This window comes from Pelobates fuscus, chromosome 1, assembly GCF_036172605.1.
Source record: "Pelobates fuscus isolate aPelFus1 chromosome 1, aPelFus1.pri, whole genome shotgun sequence".
In the NCBI taxonomy this organism is placed as follows: domain Eukaryota; kingdom Metazoa; phylum Chordata; class Amphibia; order Anura; family Pelobatidae; genus Pelobates; species Pelobates fuscus.
In genome coordinates this window covers 440,023,217-440,047,199 of record NC_086317.1, presented here as the reverse complement: position 1 = coordinate 440,047,199, position 23,983 = coordinate 440,023,217, and the positions used below count along the sequence as shown (strand labels likewise).

Below are 23,983 nucleotides of genomic sequence, written 5' to 3'. Positions count from 1 at the left end.
CCTTTTGAATAATTTGTTGTCTAATTTGTTTAAGCGTTATCCTATCTTTGGTTTCTGTTCACCCACAGTTCATACCATGTATAATTTTTTTTACTTCGAAAAATATGTTTTGTATCTAATAATATAAGATGGATATAGAACGTTTAAGAAATATTGGTATTGAGTAGTAAATGTCGTTGTATTTTGCTGTGTAGTAATTTAAGTAACATAAAAATAAAAAGGTAATAAGATAATAAGGAAATAATAACAATGAGACTGTTCCTGTATGCAAAGAATCAGTAATTAATTGCCCAATAATTGGTCAATATTTAGGCATTCTCCTCTCCCCTATTCAAACCATAGTTCATTTAATTTAGTATATACATGTTGCTGGGTTAATTTATATGTTTTGGTTTGGTTTATCACTGGCAAAGTATCATAGATAGCGGGTAAAGATAATGATTTCTGTAGACGATACGAAAAAGTTTTGACATAATCGTCAGCATATTTTATCACGTATAGAAAGAGAACCTATCTAAATCCTGTCTGAAACTGATCTGAAACATAATGAGGTCAGACAGTGGGCAATAAGTAAATATTGAAATCTTTATATTTTCGATACTATGTAATTAGATCTTCGGATGCCAAAGTCGATCATAATTTGAGGAGTAAATGGATCGTGATAAACAGCTGATGTATGCTACGGTGATATGTCTAAATATGGAATATAGTAACATAATGCTAAAATGTTATCTTACCATTATCTTTGTCTATTAAGTAGTACAGAGTTGGAAAGCCAATACCAATGCTTGATGTTATTCTCGATTTTTTGGGGGGGTATTTTTTTCATTATGTGTTGTGCCATAGTTACAAAATCAGCAGTTGAAGGGGAGCATAACAAGAAAAAATTGCAACATTTAACAATTCCCGTACTAGTCAGATAACTCCACTAACATTACTCTCCATCTCTTTGACTGGCACTAGATTATATATACCGTTAACTCATTGCAAGTGTATCTCCTTGAGTCTTAACTACTTGGCTGTGATTTAGTAGAATGGAATGTCCATGACTGCTGAAGGACTGACAGACATTTAACTCACTTCAGTATGCTTGTTCTACTTAAAATTTTAGTTTACATTAAAATGGCTCTTTAACATTCTCAAAACACCATCAAGCACCAGGGACTCAAATTCACAATAATGTCTACAAGTCAATACGAATAGTACGGTTTGGTACACAAGTGTTCAAGTTTTAGAAGTAGCACACCATGCTCCGTTTCAAAGTATTAAGGCTTTGTGCTGGTCAACTTAGGGATTTGGGTCCTGAACAGGGACTGTCCCTTGTAAATAGGGTCAATTGGAAGGTATGATATAGGCATGCTATGAATCATGACTGTCTTTCTTCTGAAAGTGGATCTTGAGGGAATGGCATACACAACACATTAGTACCCCTGAGCCCAACATGTTTAAACACAAAGTACATAGTATATAGATAGCAATGCTTCCTGTTAAAAACAGCTTTTTATTCCCAAATAAAGCAATATTTTTTGGGTGGCTGCTTTGGAGACAGATAATCATTTATTAATTTTAAAGCATTATAAAATTACATATTATGCTTTTTTTTTTTTTTTTGTACTTTTTATAATTATCCATAAATTCAAAGGCAATAAGATTTTCTGCTGATGACAGCGTTAGCCAAATTGGAGTAAAATATAATTACCCTCTAAATATTCTTCATCCTACTAATCTGCATTGAAATTCAATTTTTTGTGTATTACCATAATAATCATATATTTCTTATATAGAATCTGCCACAAGTGCTCAATGTTGGCACATAACTACGCAGGGAATTAAAAATGATATCAACACAAAAACATCAAAGAAAAACTAAACAGACCCTCAGTGACCATTTTAATAGATGTTTATCCATAAAAATATCCATTAAATATGCATTAAAATTTCAAAATGCACATAAAAATCAGGCATTAAATCTTATGCTCTTAATTCTTGAAAATATCTTTATTCGTTATACTTAAAGAAAAGCAATCACAAACACAGACATACCATATATGCAAAGTTTACTGGAATGCAATTATAAATAAAATACAATATGATGTTCGCTGCATATTTACTTTTTAATTATGATACAGTATATCTTCTTGGTACCTTGCTAGTCTGTCTGTCTATCTATCTATCTATCTATCTATCTATCAACGAGTATACATTTAATACAACAAATAAAAGGACATATGTATGGTCCAAGTGCAGATTTATTGGAACAAACATCAATTTTCAGCCATATAAAGGACTTCTATAAATATGATATATCATATAATTTTTATGAAAAAATAAATGGTAATATGCACAAATTCAGTACCGTCATCTGGTATTTGACTTGGTACTATTTAAAATATGCATGGTTTTTCAAAGTTACTAAAAAGATATTTATTTTTTAGTTAATTTCACTTTATTGGACATTAGCTTAGGAGTTTATGATTTCCTAGGTTATAGAGAGCAAGGATACGATGACCTATATCTCCAATAATTTAATGATCAGGCAACCAAGGAGATTGTTTGGTGTGCTAGCTGATGGGATAAGGAGCAATGTCTACACCAGGGGTAGGCAACCTTTAACACTCATAATGTTGTGGACTACATCTCCCCTGATGCTTTGCCAGCATTATGGCTATAATGGCATTATGGGAGATATAGTTCACAAAATCTGGAGTGCCAAAGTTGTCTACCCTTAGCCTACACCCTCACTGCTCTATTGCAAAACCTATACATTTAAGGATTCCATTTTGTAAAGTCATTAAGTCCCCCAGGTAAAAATGTAAATGGGACAGGGACAAAAAAACAAGACTGTCCTATGAAATTTGGAGTAGCTGGCAAGTATCCATCGGCCACCTTCCACACTTGATAATATGAAAATTGCTGTCAAAAATAATTCCATTATTACAATATACATGGAAAATTTAAGTGGTTCCTAAAATAATAACATTCACAGGCTAGACGCAGGCTTCCCCAAACTCCGGCCTTCCAGATGTTGCTGAACTACAACTCCCTTGGTCCTCAGTAAAAAGAGAACACCCTAAAGTGAAGGTTTCCATGAGCTAAAATAGTCAATATAAAAATGGATATACAAGTACTCAATAGAGTGGGTCTAACCTGAAGTACAGGACCTTATAATACAATGATAGACACAATTATAATATACTTAAAAGTTGTAATGAAATCAATGTGCAGCACAATAAAATCACAATAAAAATCACAATAAAAATGTAAAGTATAAGATAGTTCAATGTAGGAATAATGAATAGATCCCCATTAATAGTCCAGAATAATTGCAAATTGTTGGAAGTCCAAAATCTGTATCTAATCAGTGCAACAGTAATGTAGCATAGGTTGCCTAGAATCCCATGATTCTCAGCCTATCTATTTCATTCATAGAATCATGGGAGTTGTAGTTCAGGAACATGTGGAGGGCCAGAGTTTGGGGAAGCCTGGGTTGGAAATGAATACCTACCACAGAAGGTATGTGTATCTTATACCTTCTCCATTGCCTTTTTCCTACGTTGTTTGACTGTCATGATGTGTCATTGAACATACCTCAAAGGTACTCTGACACGCTCTTTGAGTATTCCGTAGAGTTCAATGATAACATTATGTGGTAGTACGAGGGATGCCAATGTTTACTGTAAGCATTACTTTGTAGCTCAATGAAAACATTTTAAATTCTATTTTTGTAATATATGAATACAGTTTTGTGTTATTCGTTTTTATTGGATGAATGTGTGGTATATTATGGTAGCTAATGGATTACTTAGCGTTATTTGATGTCTGTTGGATACTGTCGTGCCTTAATTTGTTTTTTTTGTTTTTGTTTTTTTGTTGCAGGGCCAGAAGGTGCGTGGTTTGAACACTCTGTGGAAACACCTCTAGTAAGAGCTGATACTTCAAAGCAACTCAGGTACTGACTGGACACCCCTGTGATTGCATATAATATAGTTAATCATCCATTGTACAAGCACTTTGAAATCTTAATAGAATCTTAATGGAATGTTCATTCAGTTCAGCCCATGTAGGTGTAAGGATTAAGTTAATAAACATGCAACATGCTAATAATAGAACAGAATAGAAAAAAAAAATTAAATAGACTAATGGGGTGTATTATCAAGCCTTGATGGTTTAACACAAACAGGGCTCTGTGAGGCAGTAAGTAGGAGAGTCCTGGGATAGTCAAGGTCAAGGAATCCAGAGGTGCAAAGTAACAAGTAAACTATCCAGGACCGGGGTGGTGTGCAGAGGATGTGGCAGTATGTAGAGAGCTATCTCGGGTAAGTTGGAATTTTCCTGGTAAGTGTCTCCGAATATACTGTGATACTTGTGTACTATCAGGATTATTCACTTAACACCGGATCTGGCGAAAAATTACAAAATTCCTATCACATTGGCAGTTTACAGGTTTACTAAAGCATAATGCGGACAGGATTAGGTCGGTCTGACAAATTCTGTAACATTCCTTTGAAAAAAAAATCAGTCATTTTAGCATCCAAACCAATTTACAGCATCAGAATTAGAGATTTTATCAACGAACGCATCGGGGCCGATGATTAGCTGAACACATCTGGCAGGAAGCATGCTCACAAATTATCATTCTCTTGCTTTTTGCTAGCGAATTGATAAATTGACAAACTTTTTGCCCACTGGCAGCAATAGCTAGAAAATCCTCAATGGCGCAAGGGTTAATTATGTGAGGGATTTGCCAGCGCTTCCTAGCCAGCTGCTACGCTAATAAATGAAAGATAAATAAATACCAATGGCGGTCAATAAGACCATTATATTACAATAATGAAGGTAATGTGCTTTCATAAGCCACTACCTATCATCTGGCAAATAATTGGATTATAATAGGGCAAGTAGTTGGATTTTTTTTTTTTATCTGAGCCCGGAGTTCAATTCTCTGAGCATAGATTTGCTGCATTCGACCCGTATTTCAGCTGTCCGGAACAAATTCAGGCACCTTTGTGGCCTGAATTACACAATCTGGACATTCAATCAACAATGTCTAGATTTTTTAGTCTTGATGGACCTTAGTGAATGAACCTGTAAGCCTTGCAATTCTTACCTCTCTTCTCTTTTCCATGGGTGCATCCTGTGCCTGTGCAGTTTGTGGGCACTATATTTTTCAGGACAAAATTATTTGTCATATTTTACAGTAAAAAAACTGATTTCAAACTATCCAAAATTAGATGTTCTTTGATCCTGCACCTTAGCATTGGCACTGTGTGACCTACATATAGCATTGAATACATGTGGCAGGTAATTAGATAAGATACAGACTCATTAATAGAGCAATTATAACATGCTTTAAAAGGTTAATTATAATCTATTGTGGTTGTACAAAGGTTACAAACAACCTTAAGGTGCAAAAACATACACAAATAGTATTGCTGCACATAAAATTGCCTTTGGAGGTCAACCAGTGATGTGGCTTAGGTTGTAAGGCATAAAAAATGGGCAATGGAGCATTTGTTACCCAGGGATAACTGGTACCTCTGCCCTTGCACTGCCCATTCCTTCCATCCCCCCTCACCTCCCTCCCCCTCCCAACAGCACTCAAATGGTTAAATAACCCTTTAATCACTCATCTTATTCCTCGGCGCTACCTCTGTCTCCACCTCCTTGTGTCGTTGCGAGAAAGAACCACATGTCTTAATGCTTAATGCTTTCCTATGGGGATTCAGAAGAATCTGGACGGCCTGATGCAAAGCATGAGTAAAACTCCATGAAACTGCCGGAAGCACCTCTAGTGGCTGTCTAGTAAGACTGCCACTAGAGGCAGTCGCAAACCCTGCAATGTATAAATTGCTATTTCTCTAAACCTGCAATGTTTTACATAGCCGAGTTAAGGAGACAGAGACACTGCATCCAGACCACTTCAATGAGATGAAATAGTCTGGGTGCCTGTAGAGTCCCTGTCGGAGATTGGTGAACTTCTCCATGTTGAATTTTATCCCGATCAGCATTACCAGTATGATTTTCGGGTTTCGACGATCAGTCTCTGTCCATGCGTCTGACGTCACATGTCTAAAGTGCTCAATCAATCTTTGTGGTTTTATGTGCTCTTGCTACTTGCTACATTGTTGCCGCTTCGCTATAGAACTCTGCTAACCTGATTTCCTGCGTAACGAACCTCTGGCTTTGATCCTGACTTCACTCTACTCCACTCTCCCTCTCAAGCAACAGACTTAACTACTGATTCCTGCCTCTCTTTACTTACTTCATGGAACCCTAATTCATTCTACTCTGGAAAGGACTTCAACTCCCATCATTCGTGAAAGAAAAGATAAGTTCTCCAACGATTGCAATTATTAATCTGTTCTTACCTTAAGTTATATGAGAAGGATAAGGAATACTAAAGTCTGCCTTCTGGGATTCTCCTTGCTATCTCTTTTGAATGTCATTTGCCAAATTACTCAAATGTTAATTATAAATTTTCTTTGAATCAAATGACTACAACCACTTTGCATACCAGGATGTATTTCATTATCAAGTTTATTTCTTCAAGTTAAAAGACTGTTACTTTGTACAACAGGAATCACCTGCTCTGTAGTAATTGTGACATCACCAAAGGAGGTATAAAAGCACTTCTTCGCAATGTCCGCACAATGTTTGCAGGAGACCTCACCATAATGGGAGAGGAGATACACGCTGTGGAGAGGCGAGTCAACACGGTGGAGGAGGACACACAGGGCCTCACCACACGATGCCTAAACATAGAAGCACAAACAACAGAGCTCCAACAAACCCAGTCCTTGCTTACCAGAACAATGGAGGATCGACACAGGAACCGGAATGTCAAAATATAGGGAATCACGGGGACTGTGATCCCTGACAAACTACCACACTATATCAGGAGGCTTCTAACCACACTACTTACCTCAAAGCAGGCCAAACAAGCCATGATCGACATGGTTTATCTCGTCCCAAGAGCTACCAGAGCCCCAGCAGAATCCCCAAATGATGTCATACAACAGCTCCAAACAAGGTCAGCACAACTAACTGTCATGTCAGCAGTGAGAGGACTATCTACTTACTCCTTTGAAAATACCACTCCATCTTTTTACCAAGACCTGTCCAGAATTCTGACCACCGTGCTCTGCTCTATCCCATACTGCTGGGTATTCCCCAGGAGCCTGGTCATCACGCACGGTGGCAAAAAAAAACAATAACCGATGCTTTGGAAATAGACTCTGTGCTTGTGGCACTAGGACTGACACAAAATTCAGAGCCAAGCATCCTCACACCAAGACAAACGCCCTCACACACCTGGGACATGTCCAATTTAAAACCGTTCCAGCCAACTGGACCCACCACCACCACCACCGGCTTTGATGCCTCCTCCCCACCAATTACATCATCCAAAGCGCAACAGGTAAATCGGCACTTAACGGGCACCTGAGACCCAGAAGGGATCATCTCAGAAACTGGCTGTTGGGACTGTACATATTGTTATTCATTGATTTTATTTTTATTAGTTTCTTGACTACCTAAGTACTAACAGTTTCTCACACTGTGGTCGAGTTAGACCCGCTCTAACACAAAACAAATTGCCAATGTTCTCGCTCACACTATTAGCCGCACACAGCCACTCCATGAGGAATGCAAGGTAGAGGAAGCACTATTCCTACTATAACAGGGAACGTCACCCTTCCACGTTCTAGCTAGACATTACCTTGAATTACTACATGCACCTTTAAAAAAACACTCTGTGTAACACACGGTCTGCCATTCTTATAGCCTAGATACCGACACCAGGAGGACACATAGCACAGTCGACACTAACTACGTGTCTCATTAAGGGGCCAGGTCACAGAGCGACATTCTTCCCCCCTCCCCAAGCTCGGGGACACAGAATGCTCTACTCGGCATACACCAACATCTAACAATTCTAGAAACTTTTAACACTAGCTACATGCGACTTACCTTCCTGATTTGAAATGCTAGTTACGTATGTTATTCTAATTGTTTGCTTTTTCTTCAAAAGCTCAAAAATGGGCCAAATTATCTTTGACTTTATTATTGTAAACCAATAAAACTGCATGAACCTTTTACCCGCAAAAATAAAGAATACAAAAAAAAAAGTAGAATTAATCCAATTTTTTTATTTTATGTAAAGCTGAACTAATGTTAAGTGTGAAAGCATAATGTGTGGGTTTTTTGATATTTCTAAATCAGTCACTGTCCCATGCTGTTCCTTAACATTTACAATTCTTATCTTTTCTTTGGCATTTTGTATGGTATTTTTTTAAATATTTTGAATATTTTGCAAACTTAATGTGAATAATCACCTGAAATAAAATTAAGGGTAACTCATAGAAAAAGTACTGATATCAGTGTTTAAATGGATTCTGTAGTATAAGGAATACAAAGTTGTATTCTTTACACTATAGTTCCCTCTGGTTCCCCATTCCCTTGCCCGTTCCCACCCTCTTGGCATGTAAAGGGTTTTAAAAACCCTTTCAACAGATACCCAATTTCAGTGCTGACCTTCCTCTGCACTGGGTTGGCGCTCCCCCTATTCCGACATCATCCAAGTGGGAGGCTAATGCACATGCACATTCATGCTGCAAGTGCAGTAGACCCTCCCTATAGGAAAGCAGTGCCTCAATGCGACCAAAGTCACCTAGCAAACAGGAAGTGCATCTAGTGGCTGTCTGATTGACAGCCACTGGAGGCAGTATTAGTCCTGCAAAGTAATCATTGCAGTTTTTCAAACACTGCAGTGGTTTACATTGCAGGACTAAGTGGGTCTGGGACATGAGCTGAAGTAGTCTGGGTTTCTATAGTGTCCCTTTAACCCCTTAAGGACCAAACTTCTGGAATAAAAGGGAATCATGACATGTCACACATGTCATGTGTCCTTAAGGGGTTAAATGCAGTCAGTGCAACTCGGAGGTGAATTGATCTAGCAATAAAAGAGTTAATATAATTATTGTTGTGGTTTTCACAGACTCTTGTGGTGTTCTACATCAGAACAGAATGATCTGTATTACAATGTTACCTAATATATTATCAGATCCTCTCCATATTTAGTTCAAGGTAACTCTAAAAGCATAAAGATGCTGATAGACTATTATGTGAAAGGGTAATTAAAGTCATTTAAACATGATCAGTAATATGACAGCATCTGTGACCTGACAAATTCAATTACTTTTAGTATAGTCTGTCTTTTTCCTAATTACCATAAGAGTCAGCATGTTATAAATCTAAAGTCAATGTGTTCCTTCCTTTGAGACAGCCTTGCTTACATAATTCTCTTTCAAAACTGTCAGTTGTAAAATAAGATGTTTTGACTAATTCTTCACTTGTTCACTTTTACACTGCTCTGCTGTATTTTTCTTATGTACTTAAGCCATTGTCTGACTTACTCCCTTCTTCCTCATTTTGGACATTAGTGAGTGCTCATTCCTCACTTGACACAATGCTGAATGGCCACACTTAACTTCACACAAGCCTTTAGCCAGTGGCGGAACAAATGTAGAGAGGGCCTTGGTGCAAGAACTTTTTGGGGCCCTTTCTCTAGCGCAAGGATCGCCAAAAGTTGTAAAACTCCAATGATGCTATGCCAGCTGGGATCGACCATTTGCACATCCTTGTAGGCTTGTGTTTATGAGCAGCATGTTTTTATATAGAGAATGTGTGTGCATGAAGGGGTATGTTTTTTCAGTACTGTTGCCACTGCATGACAGCTGGAAAATATACAGGGATGCCCTATTTGTGTAGCCTCGTTGTTAGGGCCAGTGTAGGGAATAGCTGTTCCTGCACTTTCAGTCCTGATGTGATATTCTACATACCCACAGATCTGTGTCTTCCAGTGATACTTTGTAGCCCCTTGTGTTTTCATTTGGGCAGTACTTGCACTCTGATTTAACTATGCGGGTGGGAATACTACTTATCACACAGGAATTGTGAGACTAAAATAGTGACCCTTAGTGACTAAATTGGGGTATCACAGGATGACGTTATTATTTTTGCAATTATATATGGTCGTTGCAAACTCAGATCTAAAGTATCAGATTTTTTTTTCATTTTTGACTTAATTATCCAGTGACTACATGGCAAATGACATACCGGTAGATATGTTCTAAGGTTACTAGTATAGATATATGTGCCATTTTTAAATGATCAAATACAAGTGATCTTTTAACGTATTGATGTTTATATGATGCAAGTGAACAGAAAAGAACAACCCAAAATAAGTGATTGGAATGTGCTGGCTGTAGGGTGGAGGGAGTAGAAGAATAAATAATGAATACAATTGAGAACTGGGTAAGGGGTTACCAATCTCTATATTAGCAGTATGAAGAAATATTTTCATACTATTAAAAATAGTGGAGTAACCAGGAGCTAATATTCAGACAAAATACCCTACAAAATTACCCTATAAAATAAGGTTAAGATAAAATAGATAAGATAAGGTAATATAAAATACCTTATCTTATCTATTTTTATCTTTTTATCATTAGTCTAATTATTTTATTTTTTTTATTATTTTTTTAGCACCTGGAATGTCATTGGAGTATTTATATACAGAGTGGCCCATAAGTCCCAATCCATCCAGCACACAGATACACTGGATATATAAGATATATGGATGGGTAGGGACTTACAGGCAACCCTGTATAATAAAACAAAGAAGAAATAGAAAGCTGATAGTGAAGTAACAATTCCAATAAATTGCAAGTAAGAATAAATACACTCACACTTTTTGAGAGCTAAGATGTAGCTCCAACTTTCTTAGCTCCCAAAAAGTGTGAGTGCACGTATTCTTCCTGTGTTTTTATCTACTTTTTCACGGGACGAGAGACCCCGGTTCTGGTGATTCAGCTGCGCTTTGGACTGTATCAGTACCTGAAAAGCGCTGAAGACCTTCTTGTTTTCTATATTTTTTTTTTATCTTGTCTGAATATTAGCTCCTGGTTCTCAATTATTTTTAATAAAAAAATTTCATAGATGTTTATATGTGTTTTGTTTTTGAAATGTCACTATTACTCTCAAGGCCAGTCATAGGTTGTTGAGAGAGCTCTATTCTTTGTTATACAGTGTGAAATAAGTAGACAGCACTTACGCTATAACTGAAACAATAACTGAAACAATAAGCTGTAGTGGTTATGGTGCTATTACTGGCCCTTTAAATATTAGTTCTGATTTTATTCATATTTCTATCAAATGTTATATATGGTATTTCATCTGCTTGGAAAATCTGTCGCCATCTCTATTTTGCTGTTCAGCTACTCGAGCTGAAATTGATATTTATTAAAGATGTTAGTCTTGATCACAGTCTTTCTTCTTTTTATTTGTTTGTGCTAATTTTATAGCTTTTATGATGCTTGTGAATTTTTCTCGACACTTATGTGCTAGCTAACATGTCAAGTAAAAAGCTTTATTGCTCCAAGAGTGTTGTAGAAAATGTCATAAATCAGCTGCAGGAAGTGTTTTATTATAACACTGTATATAATAAGGAGAAATCCATAAACTCCTGCCATCACTAATTGAATAGGTGCACCTGGAAGACTCTACACATTTAAAGGATTGTCACATTCATTTGTTTTCCCCAGTACAAATCACAATATCTATTTATCTCACAGCCGACAATGTTATAATTCTTAGCATTTCTATCTTAAAACAAGAAATAATAATTACGTGGAGATATTTGTTTCACAGATATTCCACATCAGTAAATTGTTATCTTTCCCCTAATATTTCAGTTAAAATTTACATGACATTTTCTTATTTGATATATTCTTTGCACTCAACTTCTTGACTTTCTTCCCTGGTGTCCCGTTTTTTGTGAATCTGTTCCAAAAAGCATAGCATGAGCACATCGTTAGACATGCTTGCACTATGCACATTAGGAACCTATAGTGAGCACTGAAACAGAGTCTGTATAGTTTACATGCAGGGAGATGTGGCTGGCTCTGCATAATTAAAGTGATCTAATTCCTAAACGGCAGAGAACTGAGGCAATCATATCTGATCTATCACAGAGTTTTACTCTGTTCTAGCAGAGAAAGCGCCTCTAGTGGCTGTCAAGAAGACAGCCACTAGTCTTGTGTTAAACTTGCAATTTATACATTGTATTCCTAAAGAACGGCAATGTCTTACACTACAGACTTGAACAGACAGGGGCACAGCAACCAGATCACTTCATTGTGATTAAGCGGTTTGGGTGCCTTTAGTACATTCAAACTCCACATATTTTGAGCCAGAAAGTTTTAGGCCCTGTCTGACAGAATAAAAAAATCTTAAATGTATCAAAAGAATTACAAAGTAAAAAAAAAACAAGCGAGTGCCTATTCCTACTGTGAAATGTGTATTGTCCTCCAAACCCCGAGATCAGTCTTTGCTTTATCACTTTTCCATGCAAGTTTTAAAAGTAACTGCTTCCTTGCCCTTTATAGCAATTGGTACTGCTTATTATTTTTGCCTACTTACCTGCCCAAAAGACTTATTAAACATTTCACGAATAATAATCCTTTCAATGACACAGGAAAACATGAATATATCTCGGTTAAAAGTCGAATTTCTGCGGCTTTGAAATATGTCACACATTTCTTTGTTAATATGAGTAAGGTATAAAAAGTAAGATATGAAATGCTTTTGTTGGGCATGACAGAGGTGACAAATGGAGCAGAATTTTGCAAGACTAGTCTATAAGTGCTTTCTATGGTCTACAGTATTCATGTTGCTGGTTTAGTACCGTAATTGTGATTTTTGTATGATTTATATTGAAAAATTCCCTCTCTAGAATTGATTCCTCTAATTGTAGTTTTATACTTACACATATGAAAAAAAAGGTGAAATCAGAATTGTGTTGGGCCAGTGGCTGTGTTATATAAATATCCCAAAGTAGACAAAACTAAAAAAAAAAAAAAAACGAATTAATAAGCAAAACATAATGTTTAAATGTACAGCAACATAGATATGTGTATTCCAACTGGCTACTCACACCAGTTAGACATAGATGCTTGGAAATGGCTCCATAAATTGGATGAATACACGGGATAATCAGATTTTTTTGTGTAAAGTGTCTTTGCAATAAAATTGTATACAGTAGCCTGTAACTTTAGGCAGAAGTAGCAGATGAACAAAAAAAAACATAAAGACACAGACCCCCTATATTAGGCGAATGCGTGTGTGTCCTGAGAATATCAAGCAGGGGGTAAATAAACAAAGAGTAAATAGAAGGTGTGATCTAGGGACAGACAGTCCCCAGAGCACTCAAAGGATATCTCAGAGTCTAGATTGAACTAAATATAAAAACATACTTTATTGAAATAAAAACTACACAGAAAAAAATAATAAATAAGCAAAATACTAATCACTCTCAAAAGAAAGATAAAGTAAACATCCTCGTAGGGGAAACTAATGAGCTCAAAAATACATGCTAGAAAAGGTATGGCGTGGAGTGGATAGGTATCCAATAGAGATGGATTTGTGATATGCACCAAATCCTATCTAGTTACCTAATACCAGATCTATGTAAAAGAGTGTCTGTTTGATACTTAGTTAGACACTTCAATATCAAGAATGAACGTGACTACAAAGTAACACACTCTCTATCTGTAGGAGCAGAAAGAGGAATGCAGAGTTGAAGGCTAAAAGGATAACAACTATAGCCTACTGCTTTACCAGTTATAAATCAATGGACTTTAATTCTTGTCCAGCTAATGCCATATACTAAAGCAGTGTACCCAAGTAGCAGGTGTCTGAAAAGGAAAAAAGTACCAAGCTCAGAATAGGCAGCACCAAGCACCCTACCATCATGTGTCACGGGTTGATTTCTCTCCCGGGGACGTAAGAGTTGCTATGCACAACTCTGCAGCAGAGGCCTGCAATGCATATGATACTATTATATGATAGCACTGCATTGATTTTAATTTTTCATGAAAAACAAAACGTTATAAGTGGAAGCGAGGAGTTAATAGGGACACATGCCCTCAGAAAATCTAGAGGGGTTGTGAGAGGGTTTATAGTCCCATAGTCATGATGGGGTGGCTTTAAAAATGATTGTTTAACAGTTTGAGAAAGATTATAAAAACAAAACATATTTTAAAGGTGTTAATTATCTTCTCAGGATTGCTTTTAAAACATTTCAACAAAATATACTCAAAAAATATCAGCAGAAACATCTTTATTGAATAATTACTTTATTTCGAGAGAAATTACATACTTATATATCATTATATATTATTATTATTATTATTATATATTATTATTATTATTATTATTAGCAAACATATTCTGCAGTGAAAGAGCTTACAGTCTACAGAAAGTGCTTACAGTCTATATATATATATATATTAAAAGGTAAGGTTAGGTAGGTCAGTATTCCATTCTGCTAATTGCCTCCCCAGGGATGGTTCATCATATCGCCTATAGAAAACCGCACGGTTTACATTTGCTGCCTAATAAGTGTATATTTTTTATTTGGTTCTTGCGCTGATAGACCTACACTAATTATTGACAAGATTATGGCAGTACATAAATGAGCAGTACGAATGTTAAGAATACTCACATGTATTCCTAAATCTATAGTGTTCCAGTTCTCAGCTTGATTGAGGCTCCAATAACTTAAAGCAGCACTGTAATGCCAAACTTACCTTTCTTTGATCAATTCCTCTTCTCTTCCTCTGTCAGGATCTGTTCTTCATTTCTTCCTTTCTTCCTGTCTGCTCTAGTTTCCTTTAAAACATAAGACAAAGATGTGGCATTTTAGATGTGGCACAGAAAAAAAATGGAACTCTATATAAGGACAAGATGGGTGGGATTATTGTAAAGTTGTGCCATGTGTGGTTTATTTGTATTAATTATATATGTTATATATGTCTATGGTATTTACTTGTTAGATATTGCACACAAGGAAGACCAAGTTTTATTAGTCGAAATGCGTTGTGCTAGATTTTTACTGTAATAAAGAGTCATTTTATACTTTATACTGGTTCCTGTAATTTTCATCCAGAAGAATATCGCTGACTTTCTGGGGGATGTGCATTGCTTCCAACACCAATAGTGGATGCTTCTACATTCCGTCAGAGTTTAGAGCCCACTTATATGGCTCTAAATATTGTGAGTGCTCCAATTAACTTTCTATTTCACATTATGTATTTTCATACTACCCTATGAGGGTTTTTATGATTGTACTTTCTAGATTTAACTATCTATATCTGCAATATACCATTGTGTGCGCAACCGCCCTTCTTTCTTTGACTCATTCAGTAGTCTGTGTGTATGTATTCAGCAGCCTGTGTGTGTATACAGTAGCCTGTGTGTATTCAGCCATCTGTGTGTGTTTATTCAGCCGTCCGTGTGTGTATTCAGCAGCCAGTGTGTGTGTAAAGTGTGTGTGTGAGGAGTGCAGTATGTGTGGGGTGCTGTGTGTATTCAGCAGCCTGTGTGTGTATACAACAGCCTGTGCGTATTCTGCATTCTGTGTGTGTGTATTCAGCAGTCCTTGTGTGTGTATTCAGCAGTCTGCATGTTTGTAATGTATGAATGTATTGCATTTCTTGGAGGTACCAATAAATATAACAGTAATTGTATCGATAATTTAAATTTTTATTCCTGTGACTGGTTGCGTAGGCAGGGCCCCAGTGCACTGCTTTGCCTGGGGGCCCATAATGTTGTCAAGATGGCACTGTCCTCATCGGCACTTTGACCGGTCTGCAGGTACACAGTCCCATACACAGCAAACTGTGATGCACTATGTGCTCTGACATCTTTCTATCATGGCCAGCATTAAGTTATTCAGCATTTTGTGAGCCTTTGTTCCCTAATGCATCACGATCCCCACATCAGTTCACTGGTTATCCTTCCCTGCAATGCTTTTGATAGCTAATAACCCCTGCATATTAGATATTCCCCACAAGACTTGCCATTTTGGAGATGCTCTGACCAGTCACCTGGCCATCACTATTTGCCACCTGCCCATTTTTCCTACTTCCAACACATCAATTTTAAAAACGGACTGTTCACTTTCTGTTTAATATATGGCAGATGCCATTGTAATGATATAATCAGTGTTCTTCACTTCACCTGTCAGTGGTTTTAATGTTGTGACTGATTAATGTCCCTTTCTATATAATATACATCAACCACTAACTACAAGTATGCACTTTTAAAGCCCCACAAATAAATTCAAAGAGTTGTGTTTGATTTAACCCACATCCATGACCTTGATGATAATGAATAACACGCATTAGTCCTATTGAGTGTTACTGGGCTACATAATGAATTTTCTTTCATAATCCTTCTTGCTTTTAGTAGGTTAAATGAGGTCAGGTAAGATGGCCATTTACTCCAAATCCGTTTTTTTTTCTTTTCTTTGTGTGCTTACCAGCATATTGAAGTACAGAAATATGAATAGAGAAGTCGGTGGGGAACCACTTGACCTATGCTGCTTGTCCATGCAAATTCAGAGAGGTTTTGCTTATTTGTTTCTCTGGAGAGTTTTATGCAAGTTCTGCACATTATTCAATTAAATTACCGTGCTAGCTTTAAATTGACTCAGCAGGTTGGAGTTGACATCCATTTATATAGACAGATTAGATGAGATAGATAGAAAGACACCGACAGATAGGTAGATTATGATTAGTAGTTGTAATTATATAACGCCAGCATATTTCGCAGCACTTTGCAATTACAGAAAGGGAATATTTGACAACGGGTAATTGACATATGGAGACAAGAGGTAAAGGAAGCCCTGCTCAAACAAGTTTACAATCTATGAGAATTTCAGGCGGATATTTCTCATTGTTTGTCTTGCACAGGAACACATACTGGTATTGTGGTCTGATGGGGTTTCAAACCTGGTCTCAGTGATAGATAGAGAGATAGATAGATAGATAGATAGATAGATAGAGTGGTGGACAGCCTGGTACCCCGATTGGGTAACTCCGCCAACCAGGCTCCCTAGCTATCACTGGGACACAATCGGCACTTCAGCCCCTAGCCGCCGCAACTTGGCTGGGGTTTAGCCGTCCCTTTCCACCCTGGACCAGGGTCCTGGATCCAGCTTCCAGTGATTTAACCCCCTAAGGACCAAACTTCTGGAATAAAAGGGAATCATGACATGTCACACATGTCATGTGTCCTTAAGGGGTTAAGCTCTCCTGCAGAGAGTACAGCTGTATATGGGATTATAGCTGCTGAGTGATTATAGCAAGCTGAGTGATCATAGCCTTCCCCCACAGATATTAGCCGAGACTTAATGCTGGGAGTGAACTGGTTTCATGGGTCATGGTGCAAGCAATTTATACAAAGATGGGGGTCTTCATACAGTTCCATACAAACTCCTCCTCAGCGTCTCTGTGTCTTGGAGATAATTGAGTGTACTTTGCTTAAACTAATTATCTCCCAGATACAATGTTCAAAACACACACAATATTACAAGGAACCCCCACAAGTACTATATCCCTGGACAGCCTGAATCTAAGCGTCCAACATATCCAAAAAGCACTCAGATTCCACAATAACATCATAAAGTTTTGACCGACCGACTTTTCCAGGAGAAAGGTGGTGGCAGTCTGTCCAAAAAACAAATAAAACACTGAACAGATTCTCTGGATCCTAGGTAGTGATTGTTCACCTAGTTCATGCGAACAATCTTACCGAACAGCGCTCTTCTGAGGTATAAGGAAACTAAAGCAGACGAGGATGGAAGTTCAGCAGTGTTCGCAAGTTAGTCTGTCCTATTTCAGTTCCATGCACTCAACCAACGAACACCGCTGCCTGCGTTTGTGCGACAAGATGGCCGCCAAGTCATTTCCCATGTGTTCATTCGGATAACAAAGTGTGAATCGATGATGGCGGTGTCAGGAGAGGTTAACAGGGGTTAACAAGCCCAGAGGTTGTCCAAGTATAGGTGGTATAGAGAGGCATTTCGTGAGTTTGTTCGGTAACAGAACTAAAGAAGAGAAAACGTACGGACAGAGTATTTTAGGGACAGAGTGGTCGGTTACACGGCCCATAGTCCTTGGGCAGGAGACTAGCTAGCAGGTTATGTACAATATGGTCAGGTAGCTCCCACAACAAACTCACCTTTCTATAACACTTTTTCCAGTTTTCCTCTGTCCAATGTCTGCGTTCTTTTGCCCATCTTTATCTTTTCTTTTTATCGGCCAGACTTAGATACGGCTTTTCTTTGCAACTCTGCATAGAAGGACAGCATAACAGAGTCGCCTCTTCACTGTTGATGTTGAAAATGTGGTGTTTTGCGGATACTATTTAATGAAGATGCGGCTGCCAATTGAGTACCTGTGAGACATTTGTTTCTCAAACTTGACACTCTAATCTATTTGTACTCTTGTTCATTTATCATCAGGTCTCCCACTCCACTTTCTATTCTGGTTAGAACCCAGTGAAGGGATTAGTACACAGTGTTGTACAAGAGCTTCAGTTTCTTGGCAATTTCTTGCACGGAATGTCCTTCATTTCTAAGAACAAAAATAGGCTGACGAGTTTTAGCAGAAAGTTCTTTGTTTATGGCCATCTTGAGCCTGTAATTGAACTCACAATTGCTGATGCACCAGATACTCATCTTATCTAATGAAGGCCAGTTTGGTTTCTTCTTTAATCAGCGCTACAGTTTTCTGCTGGACTAACATAATTGCAAAAGGCCTTTCTAATAATCGATTAGCCATTGTAAATGAGAAACTTGGATTAGGATACAAAACGTGCCATCGAAATACAGGATAGATGGTTGCTGACAACGGGCCTCTGTACACCTATGTAGAGATTCCATTAAAAATCAGTTGTTTGCAGATACAATAGTAATTTAAAACATTATTAATGTCTACACTGTATTTATGATCGGTGTGATGTTATTTTAATGGACAATCTGCTTTTTATAAAAAAAAAAAAACAAACAAGGGAGTTTCTAAGTGACCACATCCTTTTGAACACTAGTGTATATTGCATTTTCATTAAATATGTTTACACACAGAGGTCACTTACACAGTTGACACTGGCATGCACCATTCACACAGAGGACACTGACACACACACTGACACACAGACTACAATGACACACATATTTACACACAAAGGACACTGACACACAGAGGACACTGACACGCACACTAACACACAGAGGACAAACTCACTGACAGACACTCTTTTTCAGGCTTGTTCTCCAATATGGGATTAACTAAAAAAAATATGTGTCTAAATGTTTAATTTGGAATTTAAATCAATAAAGGCAAGGGTATTTAGGAATTTTTTAAGACCCGCACGGGTACTCTTCATAAAAGCTTGAGAAACACTGGACTGTTTTGTATTGTATTGTCTTGTTACAATGAGCTTTGCAGGAGACTGTTCGTATTGGTGAGGACATGTAAAGTATGCACATGCCCTAAAGGTGGATGCCATATGAATGTTGGGTTGGCCACAGGGGAAGCAATAGCTCTTTTTTTTTTTTTTTTCTTATTCTACCATCTTAATTTTACTTATTTATTCCCATCTAAATATTTGAAAATAATTTCTATCTTATGCCTTTTTACTGATGTCTCATCAAATTTTTTTTATTTTTTATTGTTGATGCCTCATATTATATGACCAAGTATCTCCGTCTTGAACTGAAATAAAATTAGCTTCTTTTTTTTTAGCTTCTCTAGATTTCATGAAAAATCATTTCACACATGGTTTATTTGCCCTAATCTGTCACCTTGCTGTGTTTTCTTTTATGTCATGTAAAAAGGCATATCTCTGCTTGAATAGCACTCTTAACGTCTCAAATAAATAAATTACACAGAGCAGATTAGTCTCTGGCGCCATCTCAACATTGCGCACACTCTTTCACTCACCTATCCATTTATCCAAAATCATGTCTGGTCAGTTGCAAGTCATTGTAGAACCAACGTACCTAGTGGATCAGTTTACTGCATTTTATTTACTACATCTACAGTTACATTATAATCTACTATTTTACTTAGTGCCAAAAGGACAATAATATTTGTTTTATGAATGAATCAATGCTGACTTGTGTCTGGTAATTCCTTGCACTTTACATGTTCTTCTTATTTTAGGCTGGAGTCACCCACCCGTTCACTGAGCATGGACGCACCTAGAGGAATCCACATAAAAGCGCAAGCTGGCAACATTGAAGTTCTCTCACAAAAGGACATCAAATTCCACAGCAGCGATGGACAGGTTGGTTTATTTGATATGTACAATAAGTTTTAATGTTTCATGTTTAAATGAGTACGGGCAAATTATTTGTGTAAATGGTGCAGCCAGGCCATAAACTGGCCATAAGATACACCAGGAAAATGTTTGGAGGCCAATACACTTTATGTGAACGTGGACGTGGCTTCATGCTGTGGCTCACTGGTGCTCCATAAATGCCCAGATGGTTATACAAGAAAAGAATGGAGACTGGCAACACAATATGGGTGTAAGTGAAAACCCTAATTTATTGGGGGAAAGACAGCTACAAAAATAAATCTTGCGCTATAAAGGATATGGAGTGAGAAAGGAATTACTTCAACTCCAAATGTTAAATGTATAAGGTACAGGTAGGGAGCTGGAACCTGATTATCTGTTTTTACAGGCAGTAGACATAGTATGGAGGATATGAGGAATAAGAAGATCAGTGAATATGTGTTTTTTATGTGTTTATCTGTGATTCTGTGTGTCTTTATATTTGTATCTTGGAGTGTGTGTGTGTGTGTCTTTATATGTGTATCTTGGAGAGACAGTGAGTGTGAGAGTGTGTGTGTGTCTTTATATGTGCATTTGTGTATGAGCATGTGTTGGTATGTATCGTTATGTATCCGAGACTGTGGAAAAGTAAGAGTGTGTCTGTATGCTTATCTATCAGTGTGTGTCTGTAAGTATGAGTGTGTTTCTGTATATATCACTGTGAGTGTTTGTGTGTCTGAGCATGTACTTGGTAGAAACTTTATTGGCGTTCTCAACACTACCTTTTTTTCAGCTTGTGAAATAAAATATGGTATTTCTTTGTCATTTGAAATCATTGAATTGAGTTTCATGGTGTTTAATACCCTTTTTTGAATTGTGTTTTTCGTTAGCTTGTGTTGGATGCTGAAACTGTCCGTCTGCCCAGTTTACCACGTGGATCAAAGGGAACACGTGACAGCTCTCAGGAACTCTATGAAATTTGTGTTTGTCCAGATGGAAAACTCTATCTCTCTGTAGCTGGAAGGAGATCCACTTGCCAAGAATACAGCCGTGACTGTCAATAAAGGACTAAGACACAGATTTATTAATTTTTTGGCTACGAACCATACGTCTATAAAGTCAAGGAACTTTTCGATGTTTGCTAGAATGACTTAAAGGATTTCAGAAACAAAAATACCTACACACCGGATTCATATTTGTATTTCAGATTATTGACTTTGGAAAAAAATAAATCTAAATATTTTTTTAGCCTATGTAAAATAGCACAAGTGATTCACACCAGAAAATGAATTACCAATGCAAAGTCTTCTTGGCTAAAATTAGACTATTATGGCTTTCGTTTTTGGAAATCAGCCACGTAATAAAACTTAAGAATATCAAAGTATTTTATCACCTCACTGAACTGGTACATGATTATTGAACTGAGTAATTAACTGTAAAATGTTCAAACTTTTTATTTTATGTTATTTCACGTACATTTCTGCTTATATTACACATTATTACGTTATTCTCAATGACCTGTTTCAGTATTAAAAAGATGAAAACCGTGTGCCATTACCACCAGTGTACTATGCAACAACCCCCTACCACCACCACCACCACCACCACCATAATAACATACCTTTACAGAATATTGTTTATTTGTAATATTCCATTCTTAAGAATATATTAGACTTTATTGTGAAGTCTTATGTAGTTAAGAATGGGGGATAATATTCTTTCCAGAGTGTCATAAAATGTGGAAACATGGACACGATGTGAAGACGTTCTAGGGGAGACTTATGAAGATGTAAGTAGTGAATGGAGCATAGTAGTGCAATTTTTGGATGAAGCTTCAAAAGTACAACAACTAACAAAAACATTTTATTTTATTCCAGGACGATTTCTCCAATGTTATAACGTTGCTGTAAATTAACTTTTTTATGTATACATGTGTACAGTATAAAACAGTGGAGGCTGATCTACAGGGGTAGGGGGCAGCGATCCCCATTAGGTTTTGCCCCCCCCATTGTTGATGGATGGAGTTGCTGCAGGGAATGATGTCTCATTGAGTAAAGGGTTGAGTACATGGGGTTAAGTGGGCAGACCCCAACATGTCAAGAGAACAGCATTCCACCATCTTAAAAAGTCCCCAGCTGCCACTAATAATAACCACAATGTTTACAATTGTTTAACCAGTACATTGATAAGTCTTAGAAAACAGCAACCTTAAGTCAGTAAACATCTTGATAACCCCATGAAAAAAATGAAAATTAGCACCTTAGTTGCTTATTAAGACGATATCAGGCTGAAATATAGAGTTAAAACGTTGAAGGCAATTTATTGAAGTGCTGTGTTCCAAAAAAAGAAAAAATGGTGCAAAAATGTAAAATAGGAGCTACTAATGAAATGGGCCTGCTTGTCCACTTGTTTCCATGGTGATTGCCCAACTTTTAGTAAGCTAGACCATGTTTTAGATCAGAACACTTTTATAAATCTCCCCCATAATGTTCCCTTAGCAACATGGACCTTTTTGAGGTGGCTGTAAATTACATTGACAGTTGCCCTCTCAGATGCAGTTAATTTTTACCAAGAGATTCCGAGCTGAGTTCTGCTTGAAACCATTAAATCAGAGGTTCTTATCCCTGAGTCGGGCTACAAAATTGGGTTTTCATGATATTTCAGTGGCTCATTAGTGGATGGAACTGCCACTTTATATTCATTGGTCTCCAGAAAACTGTCCACAGCAAGTTGCTTTCTGTAGTGGAACTTGTTTCCTCAGTAAGTTGAGATCCCATTGATTTTGAGGAAAAGCATAAAGGGGTTTAATGTTATTTGATGTTACACTTGAACAGGATTTGGAGCAACCTTTTGCCAGATTCCCGAAATGCAGTTTAGACCAAAAAAAAAAAAGTACAAAGGTGAGCTGGGAAAATTTACTAAACAATCCAAAGTGATTCAACCATGAGCACAATAGAGTTGCAGCTTACCTTTTAAAATATGACTACCTCACTGTAAGTGAATCAAAAGCCTTGGGCGTACCCACAAATTTAAAAAATAATTTTTCACATTCACATCACACTCAGCCTGCCAATTAAGCCTCAAATATTGACAACCCAAAGAGGTACTGGTAGGTTCCAGTTTTCTAACATCCATCAGCAGGGGTCAAGTCCTGGGGAATAAAGTGTGGGAACTCACTCGAGTTCCACCCCCACCCCACCACCAAAAAAACCCCAAAACTTGTATGCATATATAAAGGCGTACACACACACACTTACAGACACACAAATTCACAGATAGACACACATACTCTCCCAGACACACACACTCCCAGACACACACACTCCCAGACACATACACACACACACATACATACACTCACAGACACACACACACACTCCCAGACACACACATACACACACTCCCAGACACATACACATACATACACTCACAGACACATACACTCACAGACACACACACTCCCAGACACATACACACACACACACACATACATACACTCCCAGACACACACACTCACTCCCAGACACACACATACACTCACAGACACACACACTCCCAGACAAATACACATACACTCCCAGACACACACACTCCCAGACACATACACACACACACATACATACACTCACAGACACACACACACTCCCAGACACATACATACATACACACACACTCCCAGACACATACACTCCCAGACACACACACACACTCCCAGACACATACACACACACACACACACTCCCAGACACATATGCATACATACACTCACAGACACACACTCCCAGACACATACACACAC

The 23,983-nt window shown here is 37.6% G+C and overlaps 1 protein-coding gene across 5 annotated transcripts in view; it reads left to right on the top strand.

Moving 5' to 3' along the window:
- Positions 1 to 21,581, top strand: part of SGCG (sarcoglycan gamma) — a 263,284-nt gene extending 241,703 nt beyond the window's left edge. For all 5 annotated transcript variants that reach the window (XM_063429771.1, XM_063429762.1, XM_063429787.1 and 2 more), the window contains exons 6-8: positions 3,877 to 3,949; positions 20,070 to 20,193; positions 21,075 to 21,581. In XM_063429771.1, the coding sequence (XP_063285841.1) occupies positions 3,877 to 3,949; positions 20,070 to 20,193; positions 21,075 to 21,248 (371 nt within the window). In that variant the 3' untranslated portion in view covers positions 21,249 to 21,581. The remainder of the gene's footprint in view (positions 1 to 3,876; positions 3,950 to 20,069; positions 20,194 to 21,074) is intronic.
- Positions 21,582 to 23,983: the final 2,402 nt, after the last annotated feature.